General features: G+C 39.0%; 1 protein-coding gene across 1 annotated transcript; it reads left to right on the top strand.

Moving 5' to 3' along the window:
- The first annotated feature begins 3,643 nt into the window (after positions 1 to 3,643).
- Sox100B (SRY-box transcription factor 100B) lies at positions 3,644 to 21,489 on the top strand. The gene is made up of 3 exons (XM_018112783.3): positions 3,644 to 4,550; positions 18,349 to 18,495; positions 19,445 to 21,489. The coding sequence occupies exons 1-3, from the start codon at positions 4,363 to 4,365 to the stop codon at positions 20,694 to 20,696; spliced, it is 1,587 nt and encodes a 528-aa protein (XP_017968272.1). The 5' UTR covers positions 3,644 to 4,362; the 3' UTR covers positions 20,697 to 21,489.
- Positions 21,490 to 21,954: the final 465 nt, after the last annotated feature.

Genomic DNA, 21,954 nt, shown 5'->3' on the forward strand with positions numbered 1-21,954 from the left:
GGTTGTGTTTCTCATGCACATAAATAGATTGCTGGAATCGCTAATATTATATTTTTGTAATAAATACTCACTTCAAGCTGTTTCTGCAGTTGGTTTGAATTTTGTCAAGTGGTTGCTTAATACATGTATCAAATTGATATTAAAATCAAAGTCCACTCGATCAAAAATTGGTTCGCCTATTGGATTATGCTTACATACATATGTAAATATTATTAATATCGACTGTCAAATAGATGCTATAATACAGTTTTGTATTTTAATAGAATTTCAAAAATGTTGTGGCCCTACGAAATGAGGTCCCTGGTCAATAAAAATGTGGCGGTTGGCCGATAAATACAAAAGCGCACAGCAGCTAGCTTTTGTATGCCAGCATAAGCCAAGACACGCACCACACCAAAGATAATTCAACTCGTATTTTAATTCCATATCTCTTAGTATATATGTATGTACAAATGTATATATATGCATGCAGACATACAAATATAAACACATGTGTGTACTATAAGTATACGTAAATTTGGTTCATATGATGACGTAATTTCTTGATATGGTCAATGAATGTTTAAATCTAAATATTCATTTAATATTCGTTCATGTCTATATTTATTTAAATGATGACAATCCCAGCCTCCTCTGATTGGCTGAAAGAGCAAACAAAGCAAAGCAACGGGTCATGTTAAGCAACAGCAACACAAGAGCAAATGGTTACGATCTACGCTAAATTACACACACAAACACTCACACACACACATTTACAAAATTACATGTATACACCCACTCGTACAAACCAAATACACAATCGCACACACACCCACACACACTAGGGGCAATTAATGATCTGGCGAATGGCAGGCCGACTTTGTGCCGATGGTCAAACGAACGAACAAAACACGAACGCTCATCAGGTGTGAAACAATAAAACAAAATGACGGCGCAGCGAACGATTTTTCGTTGTTGTTCGTTTCGTTGATTGTGTTTGCTTGCAAATGAGCTGAGTGCCAGAGCAGGATGGTGGCATGTATTGTCGGACGCTTCGCTTTGCTAAATATTTCCGCAACACATGTCGTACGGCTGGCGAGTGAGTGAGTGAGTGAGTGAGTGAGCGAGCGAGTCAGTTAGTGATAAATGAGAGGGAGAGAGGGGCATTTTCTAACATTGGCGCTGCAAACGTCATCGTCTGCTCCAACGAACGCGCCATTTGGTTTCGTTTAGTTGCAGAGCAGAGGCTGAAGCTCTGCTGGCGGCGGCTTAGATCAAATAATTTGATTTCATGGCAAGTCGCAAAAATTGTCAAGCGGTCGTCGCATCCGCTGCTGCTGCTGCTGCTGCTGTTGCATTTTTCCGCGACCTTTCGGCGCTGCTCCAGTTTGATTGCAACAACAAAAGCAACACGAAGAAGAAGCACAACATTAAAAAAAAAACTATTTCCATTTTGCCTTTTGGCTTTTCTATATATAAAAAAAAACATAAAAATATTTTTTAATTAATTCGATTTTGTATTTATTTTTTGTTTTTTTAATACATTTTTTTTCATACATTTTGCAGGCGCTCGTTTTGTTTATCAACAAAGGCGGCGCCTTTTGAAGTTCGCCGGCAAGAAAATTGCTTTGGCAGGGGGGATGGGGGGAGGCGTGGCAGGGCATGCCAGGGCATGGCATGGGGGAACTTGTTAGATGCTGCCATTAAATTGCTAGACACGATTCAATTTTCCGCAGTGGTGGGAGGTGAACGAAGGGGTGGACGGGAGGCGGGGTCAGTTGGGGAGGTATGGAGTGGGGGGACTGCTGTGAGTATTATTTCCATTTTGATGCCTTTTATGACACTTCAGTTTTGTTTTTATATTTTGTTATTTGTTATTTTCATGCTACCCTGTAGATATTGGTGATAGCCAAGTGGGGTATATGGGTTTCTGATTGGCTACCAATAAATGAGCCTGCACTCGTCCATATATTCTCTAGAAGTTATATGATATTTATATATTATTTAAGCCGTATATCGATTTTTCTTTAAAGAAGTCAATCATTTTAGGATATTAATTAATTTTTCAGGCTATAAATAAATATTCGCAGAGGTATATTCGAGAGAATTTCGATCTGATTCGTCTAAGCATTTCTCTCTCTTTTTCTTTCCATACGGCTATATCCCTAGCTTCCAGCTAGCTCTAGGGTACATTGTAGTCCTGCATACCCGACGCGGTCACCGTTATATGTATTCATTTTGTTTTTTATCGCATAAAACGTTCATCTGGCAGGCGTCTTCGATCGCTTCGATCGTATCTAGTAGGTATTTATGATTTCGTTTATGCATTTTCGTGTTTTATTGTTTAAATTTTTGGTCATTTCGGCGTTCTTCTTCTTCTCTTCTTTTTTTTTGTTTTGTTTTTTATTCGTTTTGCCGGCGGCGTTTGAGTTGAAAAAAGTTAATTGAGTTGTAAAAATTATAAAGTTGTAAAAAACCCCAACGAGCCCTAGCAGGCTGCAGACGAAGAAATGTCGGGTAAAAGTCACATCCAGATGAAACCACCTAAAGCAGGAGTGTGACAATGAAAGAGAGAGAGAGAAAGAGAGAGTGGGAGTGAGTGAGAGGGCAAGTGTGTTAGAGAGAGAGAGAGAGAGAGAGAGAGAGAGAGGGAGAGCAGTAATAAATAAAAGCCCAACATAAATACGCATCGATTCATTTTATGGCCATGAAATGAATAGCATCTAGTTTCGACCGAGTTATTCTTCACGTTTAAGATTTGTGATTTTACGATGTCGCATTCTATGGTCGCATTTTCAACTATGTTGAACTCAAATTCAGAAATAGGAGTATGAATAATATTATAATCTCTTGGATAGAAGTTATTATCTGCTGTCAATCCAAATGAAATGGCGAAGAGATTGACTAAGGTTCGTCGAAGAGGGACACTATCTTATTGAGCGAGCTCATATCCATATTAGTAAATGCATGTAGAGTAGAAATTGTTCGAGTAGAATTGCTCGAATTCATATATCTGCCTCTGAGGTATAGATTAAAAATTGTTACGTAAGAATATTTTTATATAAAATAATATAATATTTCTTTAATTACATTTCTAGTTCCTTGAAGAGGTTTAGTTACATTCGATTTGCTTTACATTTTTAACAATTAACTAAGCTTGGATTAAGGTTGAATTGAGTCTCAGCTTAGGTCTGTGCTGGCAGCTTTGGAGATTGAAGACTTCACATATAGATGTGGTATTTTTTTTTTATATTTGATACTTCTAATCATTTTATAATCAACTAAATATTATCTAATCAGCTCTACTATATAAATTAATATTTATAATATATTTAAAATATAATAATATTTAAAAAATATATTTATATATAGTAATCAAAATTAATATATGACAAACAGACAAAACTAATAAAAAATATTTTATATAAAATAATACAAAATTCTTGTTACATTTTTGATGATAGATTATATAAAATACTAAATGATCGTATGCTATTTTTATACATATACTCCTAAAATATTTAAAACCCAATTGTTTACAAACAAATCTACTATAAATATACTTGAAATACTTAATACCTAATAGCTTCTAATGGAATATATTAATTGCTTATTCAAGATTTTCATTCACCAAATGTATTTCCCAGGGCTACCCGTGCTTAGCGTTTCTCCTATCCTTTTTTTAACGATCCTTTATCCATGTCGAACACTTTAGTGGCTCTTATCGCCGAGTTGCCGCAAATACAGCTGCAACAAGTGGGCAACCCCGTCGCCCTGTCTGCTCCCTCGGGCTGCGTCTTTGTCGAGGTGTCATAAATCCACATGTGGTTGTAAAGTGTCTACTAATTTCAGTACGTATCTTCCCACTCTCTCGCTCTCTTCCCCTTCTCTCTTTCTCCCCTTGGCTGTCTTCTCTCTTGCAACTGTCACTCGATCGCTGCCCCCGTTGGCCCCGCTCGGCGGATCTGTGGGGCTGGGGCCACCTAATTTCACATGAACATGTTAATGTTTACACGCGTACCGCGATTTTTATGTGCGCGCCCCCGCCGCGGATCGTCAGCAGGAGAAGACGAACGGACGGACGGGCGGACGGACGGACGAGTAGCCAACCAACGGCGTCTTAAGCTTATCTCCGATCGCCGAGCCAAACCGAGCCGAGCCGAGCCGACGATCTAAACGCTCACACTGCCGAGAGCCGAGCAGTCAACAGGCGCAGATCAGTCGCAGTTCGCTTGTCAGTCGCGTCGCGTCGCCTCGCCAGCTGTGTGGGTGTCTAGCCAAGTCTCTGAGTGATCCGAGCAGCTGTATCTGTATCCAAATACATAACTGTAACTGTATCTCTGACAAAAGCCGCGCAGCCGTCGGCAAACACTGTTGAGCGAAATGAGCGCCGATACGAACACGGAACGCGCCAAGCCCGTGGAGACTTTAGTCCTGGCCAACTATGCCCTGAAGGCCGAGCAGAAACGCGCCGCCGGCCAAGGCGGACGCAAGGAGGATGAGCGCATCACCAGCGCCGTCATGAAGGTCCTGGAGGGATACGATTGGAATCTGGTCCAAGCCTCCGCCAAGTAAGTTGAAAATTTTAAGCGGGTCTTGAATTTGTGATATTTATACAACCTTCGATAAGGATATGTATTGATTTCTGTGGTACAATATAATAATTGTAATCATATAAAATAATCTTAATATCTGCTCAAATTTCCATGATTCATAAAATGTTTTCATTGCAATATTAGTGTTTGATCTAAAGTTGTAGCTAACTCGTTGCTTAGATTCTAGATTTTCAGACATTCAAAACTTGATGTTCAGATTCTTGATTTCAAACTAGTAATATATAGATTCACTCTGTGATATAAAAATGCAGTATGGGTCTTTATTGATATAGATTTCTTATATTTTCATCCTTTTTATAATCAAGTAGATTCTTGACTCTTTCGAGCTTATGGCTTATAGCATATTTCTAATCTATAAGTACAACTTCCTCAAATTTGTTACTTTGGCAAATTTGATAAGATAATTGTCATAATCGATACAGCTATGATTCCTTGACACTCTGTCTGCTTTTGCTGACAATGAATTGGATTAGGTCATTATATTGCAGTCAGTGGAAAGATCGATTGGCTACATCATTAATCATTTGCTACTGGGGGCTTAAAAATCCTTTTTTACATAAGAAAATACTTAAAGTAAAATTGATTAAATTTTTAATTTGGATGACTAACTGGATATTTCTATATATCTATATTATATATGTCTATAAGAGTTTTTGCAATAAAATCTCTAAGTGCAGAATCGGATCTACTATAATATATGGTGTTTCTAGATTAATATAATCTAGGGCTTTTCAAGAGTGTTTTAGATAGTATATGGTTCTTATGGCCACGGATTTAAGCATTGAGCAAAAGTAATCCTATGACCAATGTCAACAAAGTATATCCAATATACCATAAAATAATTGCCGCTAACTTTTGTAGATAACTAGATTTTTCAATAAATATCTTTAATATTAGCTCTTTTTCGGATATTCGAACCTTAGAATTTTTTCTATGTATAGTTTACCTTTCATAATTGTCAATAAAGTACTTTCAGTAGCTATCCAAATTTCCAAGTAAATAAATAACAGTTTATCTATGTGTTTTATCTATGCATGTCTGTCTGTCGGCATTTACGCGCATAGCAAATCAATGTATGCTTCAATATTTAATTTTTCTTTCAAATATAAAAATTCGTATCCTCCCTAAAGTAAATATTTTCTAAAATATTATGAGGCTTGTGGCCTACGCAAAATATTTGATTACTGTGGCTTTCGATTTAAGCAAAATATTCAAAGCTGAATTCACAATTGACTTCGGGTGATTTAATTTTAGGAATTGTGATTTGTAACCTCCCATAAACACTTTTTTTCTTTTACTTACTGAAATTATAAGAAATATTTTTATTTTATTTTAATAAGAATATAATAAATTGTTGATAGTAAAAATTGCAGCACAATAGTTTGATGATGATGATATATAAGGCAGCATGAGAATATACAAACTATATATATATTAAATGAAAAAAAAAAATAAAATAAAATTTAATAAAATGATTCAATATTTTTAGTTATTTATTTGAAGGAAGCTTTAGCTGTAACTAAATAGAGTGTTTAAGAAAAAGTTGTAAGAACTCTCAGCTCCGAGGAAAACTGACAGTCACAAAAAGTATTTTAAAAGTACTCAAATCTTATATCGACATCTCTAGCCGTAAGCATAGCGGTCCTCGTTCTTCAGTCCCTAGAGACAGCCTTAAATTTCCATCGTAGAAATCTCGTGATGTGGATAACCGCGAATCGAAGCATTTATGAATGACTAAGCGTGGCGCTCTTCTCGTCGCTGATTAGCACAATTTTATGAGCTTGCGGTTGTTCATTCTGTTGTTGTTGTGTCTGTTTTTTTTCTGTTTTTTTTTTTATTTAAATGGATAAACAAACTTGGCGAACCGCAAAGGCAAAAAGTGTAAAAGAAGAAACGAAACGTTTGGGAATACGCTGGCATATGTAAATATGTGAACTGAATTTACACATCTTAACACATGGTAGTAGCTCTCGTATATCACACACATGCATATATATTTATATATATATATATATCTATAGGGTTCAGTTGGTATAGAAAATACAGTGAAAACGGGGAAGCAGACGAAACGCGCTCGAAATGAAGACGACAAATCAATTCAGGCATAAAAAGCGAATAAATATGTTTTTAGCATAAAGATGTTAACTGCTAACAAGCTGCCCAGACGGCAGTCACAGGGGGCGGGAGGTGGCTGTACAGGTGTATACGTGTGTGAAAATAATGCCAAATCCAGTGGAAACACATCGTTCGAGACAGTCGGAGTTGTCACTTGCCACTGCATGGCAGATGTGGGCAAGTGCAACGAGGCAACTCGCTGGCGCCAGGGCCCCAGAGTCGTGAGAATGGCCTGGCGGCCTTCTCGCTCTGATCCCTGTGCTGCTGTGTGCTCCTGTGTAACGGTCAACAGACTATGTATTTGCCGAGCATTTATCGTCGGGCGACTCATATGATTAGCTGCCACACTGCGCTCTCCTCGGGCTGGATAGCAGGCGAGTGCCATGGGCAAATTCAGGGGATTAGCTAGATGAGAGTGGATGCAGATCGGATATTGAGGATTACATGTAGATTATCGCGTGCTTGCTCTTAATTAGCGAAATGTCAACATAGCGATAGTCTACTGTAGTTTTGCCCTGTTATCAGCAACGTGCGCTCAGCTGGTCGCAAACAAGCAACATCCTTGGACTACGTGTTGTGTTTATTGTTGCAAAAGCGCAATCGCTGTCAAGAACACGTGTGTGTTTGCACAAGGATATGACGAGGAGGCGGGCAGCCCAGCCCGTTGCCTTTATCTGCGCCACGTAACGGCTGCGCTTAGACCCCAGCCCCCGCCTCCTCACCCCAACCAGACCAACGAGACCCAGAGGCAACCCTTCGTCGGCCCACCAACGTTTACATACACTAGACTTTGTTTATCTATGCCGGCTTGCTCTGGCTTCAAGTCGCTTTAAAAAAGCCCATGCACAGGGTCACATCCAGCCCGGGCAGGGGTAGGGCTCAGCTCTGCTATTTACTTATGCGGGAATTATGTGTTTGAGGTAGCAAATACTTGTCTATAAGATTGTTGAGAAAAATCTATGGGATCTCAGATATGGTATAGGAGTTATAGAAGGTCTTACTGCATGGCTTTTAAGTGATAGGAGCTCTAGCTAGATGGCTTATAAAGCGATACTACATGGCTTTTAATTGAAAGGTTTTACCATATAGAGTAGAAGCTATAGAAGGTCTTACTATTTGGATTGTAATTTATAAAGGATTTTAAATATATATTGGTATAAAGAGTCTAGGTAAATTATTGTTATTATTTTTTTTTTTTTTATATAGCTAAGATCTACACAAAATATCATCAATATCAAATTATTTTTTAGTCCATAGAAAAATATAGAATAAATAGATAAAAACTATATATATATATATATCTAAATTTGAAAAAAAAAAAACATATACAAATATATTTGTAAGATATTAAAGCTGAAATTTACAAAAAAAAAAAAATTATACAAAAAAAAAAAAAAAAAAATAATAATAATAATAATAATAAAAAAATGAATATAAAAAATTAGATTTTGCCTTAACAAGAACAAGAATCGCCTAAAATTTTAGCTATGCTATTTTCGCTCTAGTCTTAACGTTTTTAAACCTATAAAATATTTGAAATCCATGAAAAAAAATTTAAAAAAAAATTCTTCTTTTGACTATTTTAATTGCCTAGAATTTTACATTTTTTTCATAGAAAAAAATATGAATTTGAATATCAAAGGCCTGCTAGCGAACCTGAAATGCAAGTGCTATAAAACGGCAAACAGGTCGATAAAATAATATCGTTATTAATAGACTCAGATGTGATCTCTGGCGCCGCCTCAACCCAGCTCAACCCAACTCAACTTTTATAACACCTCACACACGAACACCGCAAATTCGTGTGTCCAAAATTTCAGCGCGTGAATCATGCACTCCAAATGCGCCTGGAGCCTAAACATATTAAGAAAATAAATAAAGTATCAGCAAAATAATAATAATAGTGGAAATAAGTGTGACAAACACTTGAGGAGCTCGATGATTGGCGCTTGCCTTTATCAACGCCCGTCGCAAGTCGCAAGTCGCAATTTCGCGTGCCCTGCCTCTACCCTGACCCCTACCGCAGACCCTGTCCCCTTGGACATAACTTTATAGTCGCTTTCCGTGCTGTTTAAATACATATATACTATATAGTATGTTTATATGTATATGTATATATTTATATCATATCGCATGTCACCCCATGCACCCCATTTGCAGCGATTTGAACCCCTTTTTGAGGGAATAGCTTTAATTTCTTCACTTTTTTATGCGCTTCTCTAAGTGTATTTACACGGCGATTAGATAAGAGGACTTCGGCTATGCTTCGGCGACGGCGTTATAAATAATTTATTGCTTATCTGACTTCGTCGAGTTATCAATGCCAACAACTACCACCAGGTGGGGTGTTCGCTCCAGGCACTGATATCATCCAGGGCGGACTAAGTTTCTTTTCTTTTTCTTGTTCTTCCCACTTTATTTTTGGGGTGCGCTTAGCCGCCCAGTCAATTTACATGCCCAACATACGGATCTCGCCTAAACCAACACTTCAGACTCGCATTGGGCGTGACCACGGCGTCCAATCAATCCACGGAACATTGACACATATCACGTCGAAAATGTTGTTCACATGAGACCAGATTTGAATAGAAAAATATTTGGTTGGGAAACTTTTGGCTGGCGAGACGTTTAAGCATGTGATGGGAAATTGGATATGAAAATATATAGAGCTCTATGCGTTCGGGAGAGACTAATTGTTAAGGGAGTATCCTGAGCAGAGTAGAGATTTTTTTGTGCTTCTTATTTATTTTTAGCAAGGCTTTGCTTCTTGACACTTATTAGACTTCATATAAGACTGCAAACAAACTTTTTATTTAAGCAAAAATTAAGTTCTATGTTTGAATAACCAAAATTTTTCATTTCGTTTTGGCTTTGGCTTTTGGCTTTTTTTTCAATTTGATGAAAAACTTTGTAGTGCAGCCAGAAATTCTATTTTTACGGTTAGATTTATAGCTGGCTAGCTAAAAATATAGCAACATATTTTGGTAACTTTTGCCAATTGCCAAAACAAAGCTGACTTCATTTTGTAGACGAGCGAAAAATGAAATGAAAATTCGTTTTCAATCGTATAAATAATAGTACAACAGCTGCTTAAATAGCTCCGCATTCGATTTTCATGGCATTCTTTGGCAATTTGCCTCCAGTGTTTGAGTGTGTTTGAGTGTGTGTGTATTTGTTGCTGCCACTGCTGATAGGGAACTCCTGCTGCCAGGACCCTACTCGCTATCCATTTGGACAGCAACAATAGCGCCGGCCAGACACACGTACGGCTTACAAGATAAATATTGATTTTGTGGCTGTTGTAGGTGCTGCTGCCGCTGCCGCTGCTGCTGCTGGATGCGGGTGCTGCGACTGGTATGGGTGGCTCGAGTGGTGTGGGTGGTGCTGTTCTGGTCTGTTGCTGTTGGCCGTTGCTTAGCTTCTTTGCGGTGCTCATAACCGCAACAGCCCTGCCTAAACTTTTGGAGCCCACATTCACTCGGTCTGGCAGCCGGAGCTTCCCGCTGTTTGGGCCCCACAGTTTTGTGAGCTTTCAGGTACCCAAATTGTTTGCAAGTAAATTTACAAAACGTTGCCCCAGTCGTTGCTCCAAACCACTCACACACACACACACACACAGAGACAGATACAGACAACCATATAGGTGCACATCCTTACATCTACTCGCACCACAAACACTTTGTCATGTTGTTTGGTTTTTGCTCGCCGCGTGGGTCGCTTGCCAAAATGGCCGCCGATGGCTCTGCTGGCGGTTTTATGGCCAGGTGGCCGAGACCAGGCGGCACAGGTGCGTGACAATGGGCCCTGGGATCGGGCAATAAACGCCCATCCACACACTGATTGCTGGGATTTCAATGCTAGGCCAGTCGCTGCACAGCGGGAAATGAAGTGGAATATCGAGTTGACAAGCGGCTCATCTCACATGCACACACACACACACACACACACAGATAATATCTACATATGTGTGTTTTATTTGTTATTTTAGCATTTCATAAAATGCTTAACACGAAAAAATGTTTGCATCAAAAGTGGAGCCTCAATTTTTTGTACCCAAACAGCAAGTCCTCAAATCCAAGCAAGTTGACAGCTGTAACGGTTAAGGGATGGAGCGTCTGAGGTTGTGCGTGGGTGCTTGCGTGTGTGTCTGTGAGGCTAAGCGCCATTCTACTCTCATCTAATATTCGCCATGTCGCAGTTCTAGATGACACGGACGAATGCTGCTGGAGTGCCAGCACGACGCAGCTTCAAGTATTTTGGGCGACGAAACTGCAAAGCAAAGTTCAATTTAAGCAATTTCCGATCTATATAGACTAACCAAAAGCTATGTGTGTGCGCAACACTGTACTACAAGACATGTGGCTGTAGTGAGAAATTTACGAGAAAGGAATTGATTTATGCTTAGATTTTATATTTGGTATATACTTATTGTCTCAATTATTATTTGTAATAATTTTTTGAATTTCTATTTAATTATTTTATTGTTATTCTTATTATTAATTATTGATTTATTTATCATTAATTTTTTTTATTATTTTTGTAAAATTATAATTATTATTATTATTGATTTATTTATCATTAATTTCTTTAAATTATTTTTGTAAAATTATAATTATTATTATTATAGAAAATTTTTATTATTATTATTATTATTATTATTATTATTATTATTATTATTATTATTATTATTATTATTATTATTATTATTATTATTATTATTATTATTATTATTATTACTTTTATTATTATTATTATTATTATTATTATTATTATTATTATTATTATTATTATTATTATTATTACTATTAATTTGTTTTTTTTATTATTATTATTTCTATTATATTTATCATTATCGTGATTATTATTATGAATACTATGGTATTTCATAATGATTATTATCATTATCATTATTATTGTCATTGTCATTACCATTATCATTAATTTTTTCTTTATCTTTGAGTTAATCATTATTACTTTACCTAACAAAAACATTGACATTATCATTAACATAATTATTGCCATTAACATTTACATTAGCCCTCACATTATCATTGCCCTTCATTAGCATACCATAAACATTATCATTAGACTCGTATATCAGTTGCCAATTGAAAGTCGGCCTGTGTTGTCTAGTGTTATTTAGGCAGCGGGACATTTTGAAAGGCAAACAGCAATGTCAGAGACATATCAGGCCATATCGCATATCATCGATGGTGTGTACTCCTTCAAATAATTGAAAGCAACAGCAACAACAACAACAACAACAGCAGCAACAACAACTAGCTGAGCATTTAACAAGTTTGCTTCGGTTTCGCTACGAACTCGGGCACTTAAAGTGTCGCTCTTCATTGCGTAGTTGTGAGTGGCAGACCGAGAGTGCTTAAGCCCCCGTCCAGCCGTCCAGTCGTCTCCACAGCCCCCATCCATCTCCTGCTGTGACCCGACCCCCCATTGAAAGTGTATTCTATGCGTGCCCTGGTCACTGATGGTCGCATCCTCTTGGGCTGCTCTTGTCGCGGCTCAAGTGCGTCGTCGACGACTGGCTGTAAAAATAAATTGACTTGGAAATTGAAAAACAAGCAGCGAAAAAGCGGGCCTTCAAGTGTGTGCCAGGACGAGGCGAGATGGCAGAGATGTGGGGCAGGGGAGGGGGAGGGGGAGGTGGAAAGACGCGCGCCATGCTTCATATGAAAAGTAAAAGCTCTTCGAATTACGCATAAGGCTGAAAATATTGGATGCCAAGCTAATGATATGGAAAGTTCAAGGTTCGCCTGCGAGTTGACACACACACACACACACACATAGAACAAACGAAAAGTGCAGCGTGAAGGAAATGTTTTTATACATTTTCCAATGATGTGGAAAATTACAAATGGCCATATATATGGGGCTTTACTTCTAGCAGACAATTAAAATTTCCTTAAGAAAATATCTTGGCAAAAATATGATTCCCTGTGATAATTTAATTGTGTTATTAAAATTTCCTATTTATTTTTAATTTGTATGCATTGAATTTTCAAATTCTCATTTTATTTGAATTCTGCTGAAATATGCAAAAGCAATGAATGAATTTTTAGGCACACGATTTCAGGAAAAATCTGGATGAATTTTCCGTTTTTGTTGTGGTTGAGATATTTTAGGAATTCGCTATGGAGGCTGTAGATGCTGCTGCTGTTGTTGTTGTTGTTGTTGTTGCGGCTGTTGCTCCTTTCAGCTGTTGCGCCTGCAATTCCTGCGCCGCAACCTGCCCCAAAGATGACGACATTATTCTCAGAATGCCACTCAATGTCAATAGCAAGAAGCGAGACCACAGTCGGATCCCGCACAGCAGCAGGAGACCTTGAATGCGGCAGCGGCTGCTTTTGTTGCCTGCCTCTTGTCACAACAAAAGCTGAGTAAACTTCAAATGCGCCTCTCGCTTGCAGCTCTCACGGTAGCTCTGTGTGTGTTTGTGTGGCGGGGCAGGCAGATGAGCCCTCATGCAACTGTTCAACTATTGCCTTATCGGCTTATCAGTAGCTCGCAATGTTTGACCAACTTGATATTTTTCGACTGTTTTCGTTTTCGAGCGAAATAAAAAGCGAGCAAATAGAGAGATGGGGCCAGAGCGGGGAGGGGCACAGCATCCGTTCGGCATTTGAATGTGGCGCAAAAGTGTTCAACAGAAGAAAAAAAAAGTGAGAAATATTCCAACAAAATAAAAGTGTCGTAAAATGCGGCGCTGGCTGCGTGGGAAATTGATGAGCAGCGCTGCCTAAGCAAACACAAGCGACTGCAGTTGGCGTCGCTGTTGGCGTCGCTGTCGCTGTCGACTGCAATTTGTTGACACGCATTTTGCTTCTTCTTCTTCTTCTTGTTCAGCTGTGTTTTGTATCTGTTGGCTACAATTCATATTTGTTGAACTTGTGAAAATCGCTGTGAGACGTTGCTAATTGGCTGCATTTGTAGTCGAATGTGTTTTTATATTTTTTTCCCCCTTTACGCTCGCTTACAAATTGATGAATGTAAAAAAAAAAAAAAAAAAAAAACAGAGTGAAAAATGGAAATTTGTTGTATTTACAGCGTGTAAATATTTGGGCCTGAATAATTTTGTTCAATTTGCTGGTGTTTATGTGTGCGTGCGTTCGTGTGTCTGTGTGTGTATTTTAATAACAAAAGCTGCAAATGGTCCATTGCTGATAAAAGCGATGCAGCAACAACAACATTGGCATGTGCAACAGCAACAACAACAGCAACAGCAACAGCAAGAAAATTGCTCATTTCTCATATGCAGCGCGCAGCTAACGGGCCACTTGAAGATATCACTTAATGAGATTTGCGCATCTCCAAATGCAACAACAATAACGACTACAACAACAACAAGAGCAACAACAACAACAACAGCATAATGAAGACGTGCTCGAGTTGCCAAGTGCTCGGAACTGGCGTTGGAAGCAACTTTTGCTGCAAAACGAACATCACTTGATTCTGATTAGCGTGCTGTCAAGCGTGAGAGCTGGCAATACAGACACACACACACACACACACACACACACACATGCACTTGTTGTGCGTCATTTTTGACGGCTTGCAAGGGGAAGGTGGGCCTGTGCCTGTGGGAGGGGGAGCCGCGACGATACCAGCTACAGATAAGCAGCTTCCCGCTTGCCATCTCCCTCTCGCTCGCTCGCTCGTTCGCCCTCTCGCCCTTTCGCCTCTCTGGCTGTCCAACTGAACCGCCATTTGGCCTCCGGTCTGCGCGCGTTTTTAATCGCTTAATAAGCTCCAACTCGAGCTCGAGTTGTTGTAATTAAGCCCAGGCACTGCGCAACAGCATGGCAGAGAGGATGTGAGCAGCCCTAAGCACACATACTTATATAAACTCTTACACACATACATATATTGTATATAAATTCAGAGACACTGTTGCTCTCCACCTCAGCAACAGTTACTCAACTCTTTTTTGTTTCGCTTAAAGCCGATTTCGAGCGAATTAAGCGAAATTTCAATGCCCAAACTTTGAAAAGAAATTTTTAATAATTTTTTATGAAATAAAATTGCAATTAAAATTAAATATAATTTATATTTATATTATTTTATACGATTTATTGTATGACAAATTTCATCTATATTTCTTTAATTAAATAGAATTAATATTAATGATCAATGACCAAGATAAATCCATGCCTATTGAGCCCTTTGAGCTTTAAGAAAACTTCAAAAAATAAATGAAATACAACAGTCTTCGATATAAATCACGAATATTTATCAACATTAACTTTTAGAGTAAATATTAAGTCAACTTAAATTACGCAATTGTTGTTTACTTCCAAAGCGACAAAGTCAGATATTTTATTTACAGTCAACCGTACAGTAAACACCTACATAAATTATAGGAAATGCTGCCAGCTTGCAGTTAGTTAAAATAATGTTTATTTACCACTTGGTTTGGACTATTTCTGAGCTGGATTTTTACTTCGTGCTCTGTTTATTCATTGAATTGCTTTGATTAAAGCCAAGAATTCTGCCGGCCGAGGCACAAAATGTTGTTAAGCACAAATTTGCACCTGTGTGGACACAGCACACGCACTCCGCACACACTACTCACACACACACACACACACACACATACCCACACTGGTACACGCACACTCTGTCTTAGCTGAGGGCAACGACAATCGAAATTCATTGCCTCGGCTAGTAAAATCTGTTGCCAGCTCATGTTTATTTAGGATAAATAATTCAATATACATGAAACGAGCATACTCTCTATAAAAGTAATCCGTGCAGAGACAGCCTATATCCAACGCCCACCTGTCACGCCTATGTCTTTGATTGAATTTGTTTCGGAAAGTATCTTTTATTTTTATTTTATTTCGCTCTCCCTCTCTACCTTTTTTTTGCCTAACACGCTAAATCAGAATGTGGCTTAGACATGAGATGGCTGACAGACTAACAGATACTTTAGGATTAGTGTAGAATATGAAATTACTATTTGTCCTATATTGTTTTTATATTATTATAATATAAATAATTTTAAGGAACGTTTTTATATTTTGAGTACTTGAATAATAATTTTGCAATTTGTTGAACTTTGTATGACTAAAATATATAAAAAACATGTTTATTATAAATAATTTAAACAATGTATATTATATATTGAAAACATTTAAACTTCTTTTGTGGTTTGCTTAAGCTGCAAAAAGAGGCTTACGTTTTTCGATATTTAATTTCTTTCACAAATGTAATATATAATTATATATAATTATTATACTTCGATAAAGCATGTTAAATTTTTTCGAGATTTAATTACTGCCATATACTAAATGATTATAAATATCGACGATACTTTGATATATTTTGTATATAATTTATTTAGAAAGTATCGATAATGTACGTATAAATCGTATTTGATATCACGAACTTTTGATGCTTTTAATTATTACTTTTGCAACTTATATAATTTATATAATTTACAAGAAATACAAAAAATATATATATTTATTTATATATGAGACACAAAAGTAATATCTAGAGCTTATCATATATGATGAAGAGAAATTAAGTAAATTTATTATTATTTAAAAAACTTTTACTTAGGGAATTTTGAATTGACTTTTATAAAGTCCTTTTGTAGATATATTTTTGTATATGTATATACATGTATATTCACTTATGTTCCAGTAACCAAATGCATATACATATAATGCAGAGCATAGAGGCTTTTATTCGAGTTTGACAAAACACAAATACAACAAATACACGCACACACACACGCATACAAACAAACACACGCATACACACACTCACATATACAGGCGATTGCGCTTGGGTTGCGCTGCAGTGTTGGCAATATAATGAAAACTTATTTGTTGAATAATTTCATTTCTAGACGTACGATTGTAATGAAACTTTCAGAACGTAATCATAATGTTAAAATGTATGTGTATACCGAAGCTCAAGTCTCTAGTATTTGATATACGACTTTTACAAAGATGAGGGTGAGGGGGTGGATTTAGGTGTGGGGGGTAAATTTTAACAAAAACCGAAATTGTATAAAATACATCTTTATATACATTTTAAATTTGGAGACTCTAGCTTGAAAGATGTAGGAGATATAATTTTTTAACTGATCTTCGATAAGGTTTTTTATCGATAAAAAAATATCGGAATGAGTTATCGTTTTTTAGTGATAAACTCGATCTGCGCGTGATATATACGGACATTTAAAAAAAAAGTTGAAGTCTCTAGCTCTTATATCTTCTGAAATCGACGCGTTCATACATACGGACGGACGGACGGACGGACGGACGGACGGACGGACGGACAGACAGACGGACAGGGCCAAATCGACTCAGCTTGTCGTCCTGATCAAGAATATATATACTTTGTGGGGTCTGCCACGCCTCCTTCTGCCTGTTACATACTTTTAACAAAACCATTATACCCTGATTTCCCATTTTCAATGGGTTCAGGGTATAAAAAGATAGATCGAGAGAGAGAGAGAGAGAGAGAGAGAGAGAGAGAGAAAGACAGAGAGAGAGAGAGAGAGAGAGAGAGTGAGAGAGAGAGAGAGAGGGATAAATAAGATATGAAAAGAAGAGAGAAAACGACAAAGAGACACAGAGGCTTTGTGTGGTAAGCCATATATTTCTTAATTTTCTTGTTATGCTGCCCGAATGACACGAAAAGCCAGCAAATTGTAGTTTCTTGCCCAAGCGATGTGGGTCATGTTGGCCATCAGGCGAAATGGCAGCCAATTGCACATTTCGACTGTTGCCATAGAATTTGATTTCAATTCCCCTTTGCAGATGGCTTACAATTTGAATAGATTTCTATAGACGGTAGATAATAATGAGAATGCTTTGGCAATAGATTGCATTTATATTTTGCTAGTTACTATATATACTATATGCTATAGCTACTATATACTATATACTACATATATATTTGTGATTCATTTCTAGTTAAGCTTTTTGGCATTGCTGTGGCTCCCAGCAGCCATTCGCAGACGTTGCAATCTTGTGGTTCCCTATGCAGGTTGCTCTTGCTATTGTTGTTGTTGTTGTTGTTGTTTTTCATGAGCTTCAGGCAGAGCAAGTCGCTGTGCGAGGTATATAGGTTTTAGGCAATGGAGATGTTGCGATCGATCTATGGATGAATATGCTCTACAGTCAAAGTCAGGCTTAATGACTGCACTTGATATCTATATCTGTCTCTATCTCTCTTTGCATTTGGGTATTACCTAGTCTGGTACTCCCCAAAATCTTTCTGTTCTCTGTACTTATTTTTTGTTTGTTTGTTTGTTTGAGTCAATATAAAGTTCTTGCTGCAATCCAGAAGTTTGTTAGCCTTGGGCGCAGCTTCTGTTTCTTGCCCCTGACAAATAAAAGTTTTAATTGCAATTTATAGTTAGACATAATTCGCGAATTTTCCATCGCCAACGGCGGCAACCGCTACCAACGGAAAAACACTTTGGCAAAGCAATTTTTTGTTGTTGCTCTTCATTTGTTGTTGTTGTTGCTGCCGTTGCTGTTTGTTTCTCGTGTAATTAATGTCAAGTAAGGGCTGTGAAGCATTTGCACTTGCCAAAACAGAAACTTGCATAAAATATGCCATTTAAACTCATTTCACATTGTTGTTGCCTTCACCTTTCCAGAGCACCCTCCGATCGCAAAAAGGAGCACATCAAGCGACCTATGAACGCTTTCATGGTCTGGGCCCAAGCAGCACGTCGCGTCATGTCCAAGCAATATCCGCATCTGCAAAACTCGGAGCTGAGCAAGTCGCTGGGCAAACTGTGGAAGTAAGTATGAGTGGAGTGAAGTCTGCATAGATAGATTGTAGAATAATATTAGAGATATCTTTAAAATGGGAAACTTAGATAAGGTTTTATTTTACGCAAGTTTTTCTAGAGTAATAATTATCTTGAGTATTAACTATCAAGTTATCTCGATTAGGCTGAACAGTCCATCAAACAGAAAGGCCTCCCACGATAATATTATTATTATATGACAATGGTACTAGAGTGAATGATGAATACCCTGAAGCAAATACAGCTAAGCTCTGTTAGGCTTGAATTAAAGATCGTGCTAAATAATTTAACAAACAGAAATGCTTCTACAGTATTCATTGCCTAGTCAAGCCTATATTTATCAGCATTTCTTGAAAATCTAAAGCTCTACATTATTCCCTTTTTCCCAAATAAATTTTTGCCGGACGAATTATACAGAAATTATATATGAAAAGTCTAAAGTGTACACAACTAATATAATAAATACATAGTAAATAAAATCCCCTTTTGAACTCTGCTTCATATTCATATCTTAGGTACGCTCTATGGTCATCTCACAGCATTTTCCTATTCGCACTACAGCTGCAATTATATGCGACAATTTGTATATACATATATTTTGAACTATGTGTGTGTGTGTGTGTGTGTGATAGATGTCGGTGCCGTCTTCACATTGTTTGTAAGAACAAATCGGTTTGGAAATTAAAATCTCACAGTTCAGCGGGTGCGCGATAAGCGCGTCGAAATGTCGAGAATGCGCTGATAAGGGTGCAGAGCCAGCAAAGCATCCGCCTTGAGTTAATTAGAAGGCCGCAGGGCTTGTCACTCGCCGGCCAATTTGTAGACCAATAAATAAACGAACATTTGACTGGAAGTGGCCATAAATAAAATCGCTGATTGCGCACTACATCTCACTCTCTCTCTCTTTGTCTCTCTCTCGCTTTGTCTCTTTCTTTCGCAGAAATCTGAAGGATAGCGATAAGAAGCCGTTCATGGAATTCGCCGAGAAGCTGCGCATGACGCACAAGCAGGAGCATCCCGACTATAAATATCAGCCGCGGCGCAAAAAGGCTCGCCTCATGCCACAGTCGGAGGCAGCGGGCACGGCAGCAACTGTTGCTGCCACGCCAGCAACAACCACAGCAGCAGCAACAGCAACTTCTACTACGGCGCGTCGCAGCTCCGGCGGCCAAGCACCGCAGCGCCGCACGAGCAAGGCCAGCAACAACAGCTGCGCCAGCTCCACTCTCTGCAGCGCCAGCAACGGCAGCAACGGCAGCAATGGCAGCACTGCCACCAGCACCAGCGACGTCTTCAGCAACGAGGCATTCATGAAGTCGCTGAACAGCGCCTGCGCGGCCAGCCTGCTGGAGCAGGGCCTCTCGCTGGGCAGCGAAACGGAGCGCGGGCTGCTCGACTCGCCGTGCTCGACGGCCAGCTCGATGTCATCGCTGACGCCGCCAGCCACGCCCTACACGGGCGTCGCCAAGCAGACGACGGGCAACAGTTTGCTGCTGCGGCAGCTGAGCGAGCCGAGCAGCGGCGGCGGCGCCGGCAACAACAACAACGACTACGGCGTGCTGCTGGACGCGGGCCGGGAATATATTGCGCTGGGCGAGCTCAACTACACAGCACAGAACGGAAACGGAGTGAGTGTGGGCGTTGGCGTGGGCGGTGTGCAGGAGATGGACTTTCTGGAGAACATCAGCGGGTATGGCTACGGCACGCGTGGCAGCTACACCAGCTACGGCTACAACGGTAGCAGCTTTCCAGCTGCCGGCGCGGCATCAGCGTCACACGCCAATGGAGCGCTAAATTACTTGGGCAAGCCGGCGGCAGTCGACATTGATCCCAAGGAAATGGACCAGTATCTTATGGATCAAATGCTGCCCCTAACGCAGCAGCATATGCCGAACGCGCCCGCCGCTGTGGCCGCACACTCGCCGCCGCTCAACTCATCCGCCTCGCTGTCTTCGGCCTGCTCCAGCGCCAGCTCCCAGCCCGTCGAGTGCCTGGCCTCCCCGGGCGCCTACTACGACCACATGGGCAGCTACCCAGCGCAGGCCCAGACTAATAATATTGGCTATGCACACTATGTGCCTGAATCCCCACAGCAGCAGCAGCAGCAGCAGCAACATGATCAACAGCAACAGCTGTCGCAGCAGCAGCAACAGCAGCAGCAACATCTTTGGGGCACTTATGTGAATCCCTAAGCCACTTCATTTGCTGCTGACCTTTACGGGAGCAGTCCGTGGCTTTCGTTTATTGCTTTATTGTGTCGTGCAATCGTCGGAGCATGTTGTGCAATTTAAGCTAATCGCAGCTATTCTCGTTTATGGCCAAATCGTAGATGCAGCCTCCAATAGCCAACATTGATGAATGCACAAACGATGCTCGACACTCATAGCACTATTTACGAGCATTCCCCACTTGCAAATTGGATACCATTGTGCCATGACAGTTGCGTAGCAGAGCAGAATTGATATGAAAATGGCATCGGTTACCATTTTCGTTAGCCAAATTGGGTAGGGACGCAGGGGGTGGGTCGGGGTAAGCGAGAAGTTTATTATTATTGAATCGATTGCTTGGCTTTCATTCGAGTGACATTCAGATGCTGCATGCGTGCATAAATCTTTATTTATTCAATCGCCAATTCATGAACGAGCACTCCGAGCAAAAGATGTGCATTCGCTCTTAGTACAATAGTTGCTTGATCTTAAGAGTTATCGATAGGGACTTAGTCTAAGAGTATCAAAAGTTGGCCTAATGAGATACATTAACTTGCTTCAGCCTAAATCAATTCAAGTGAATGTTAATTATAATTAGAATATGGATTTTGTTATATTTATCACACATACGCCCTGTGAGCCTTAGTTGCCCTTATAATTAAATTAGCTGTATTTATTAATTAATTGAAATTAGCTCTAAACTGCTATTACATGTAAATAAATGTGTGTAAGCTATTTAAAAATTACTTTAATAAAATATAAATAACTTTGACGAGATATTTATTTAAAGGTCTTCTGTAATTGAATTAAGTCCAAGTCTCTGTATTTTAATTGTTTCCCACAAGTACTTGATGTCTGTGAGAGTGCGTGTGTGTGTGTGTGCGTGTATTTGTAGACCTGTAAATTTCATAAATTCGAAATTCCTCTGAAATTAGCACCCGCCCAGCAAATGGGCCATTTACCTGCGAATTTATTTCACCTCTCCAACCAAAAATGAAAACCTTACGCAGCTTTACCGATGTAGGCAGTTATATACATACATACATATTGTATATGTATATGCCTATGTATATGCACATACATAAATGTTAATATATGTTCGTTTCTTTTTTATTTTTTATTTTCTTATTTTTGCTTCGCGTTTATTTATTTATTTATTTATTTCTGTTTCTCTCGAGAGCTTAGTGCAATTTGCGCATGTAACAAGTTGTTGTTAATTGAAGCGCAAACAGGGCGAGAAAAC

This window comes from Drosophila navojoa, chromosome 2 (assembly GCF_054131105.1).
Source record: "Drosophila navojoa isolate 15081-1374.11 chromosome 2, UAZ_NAV_1.0, whole genome shotgun sequence".
Lineage (NCBI taxonomy): Eukaryota > Metazoa > Arthropoda > Insecta > Diptera > Drosophilidae > Drosophila > Drosophila navojoa.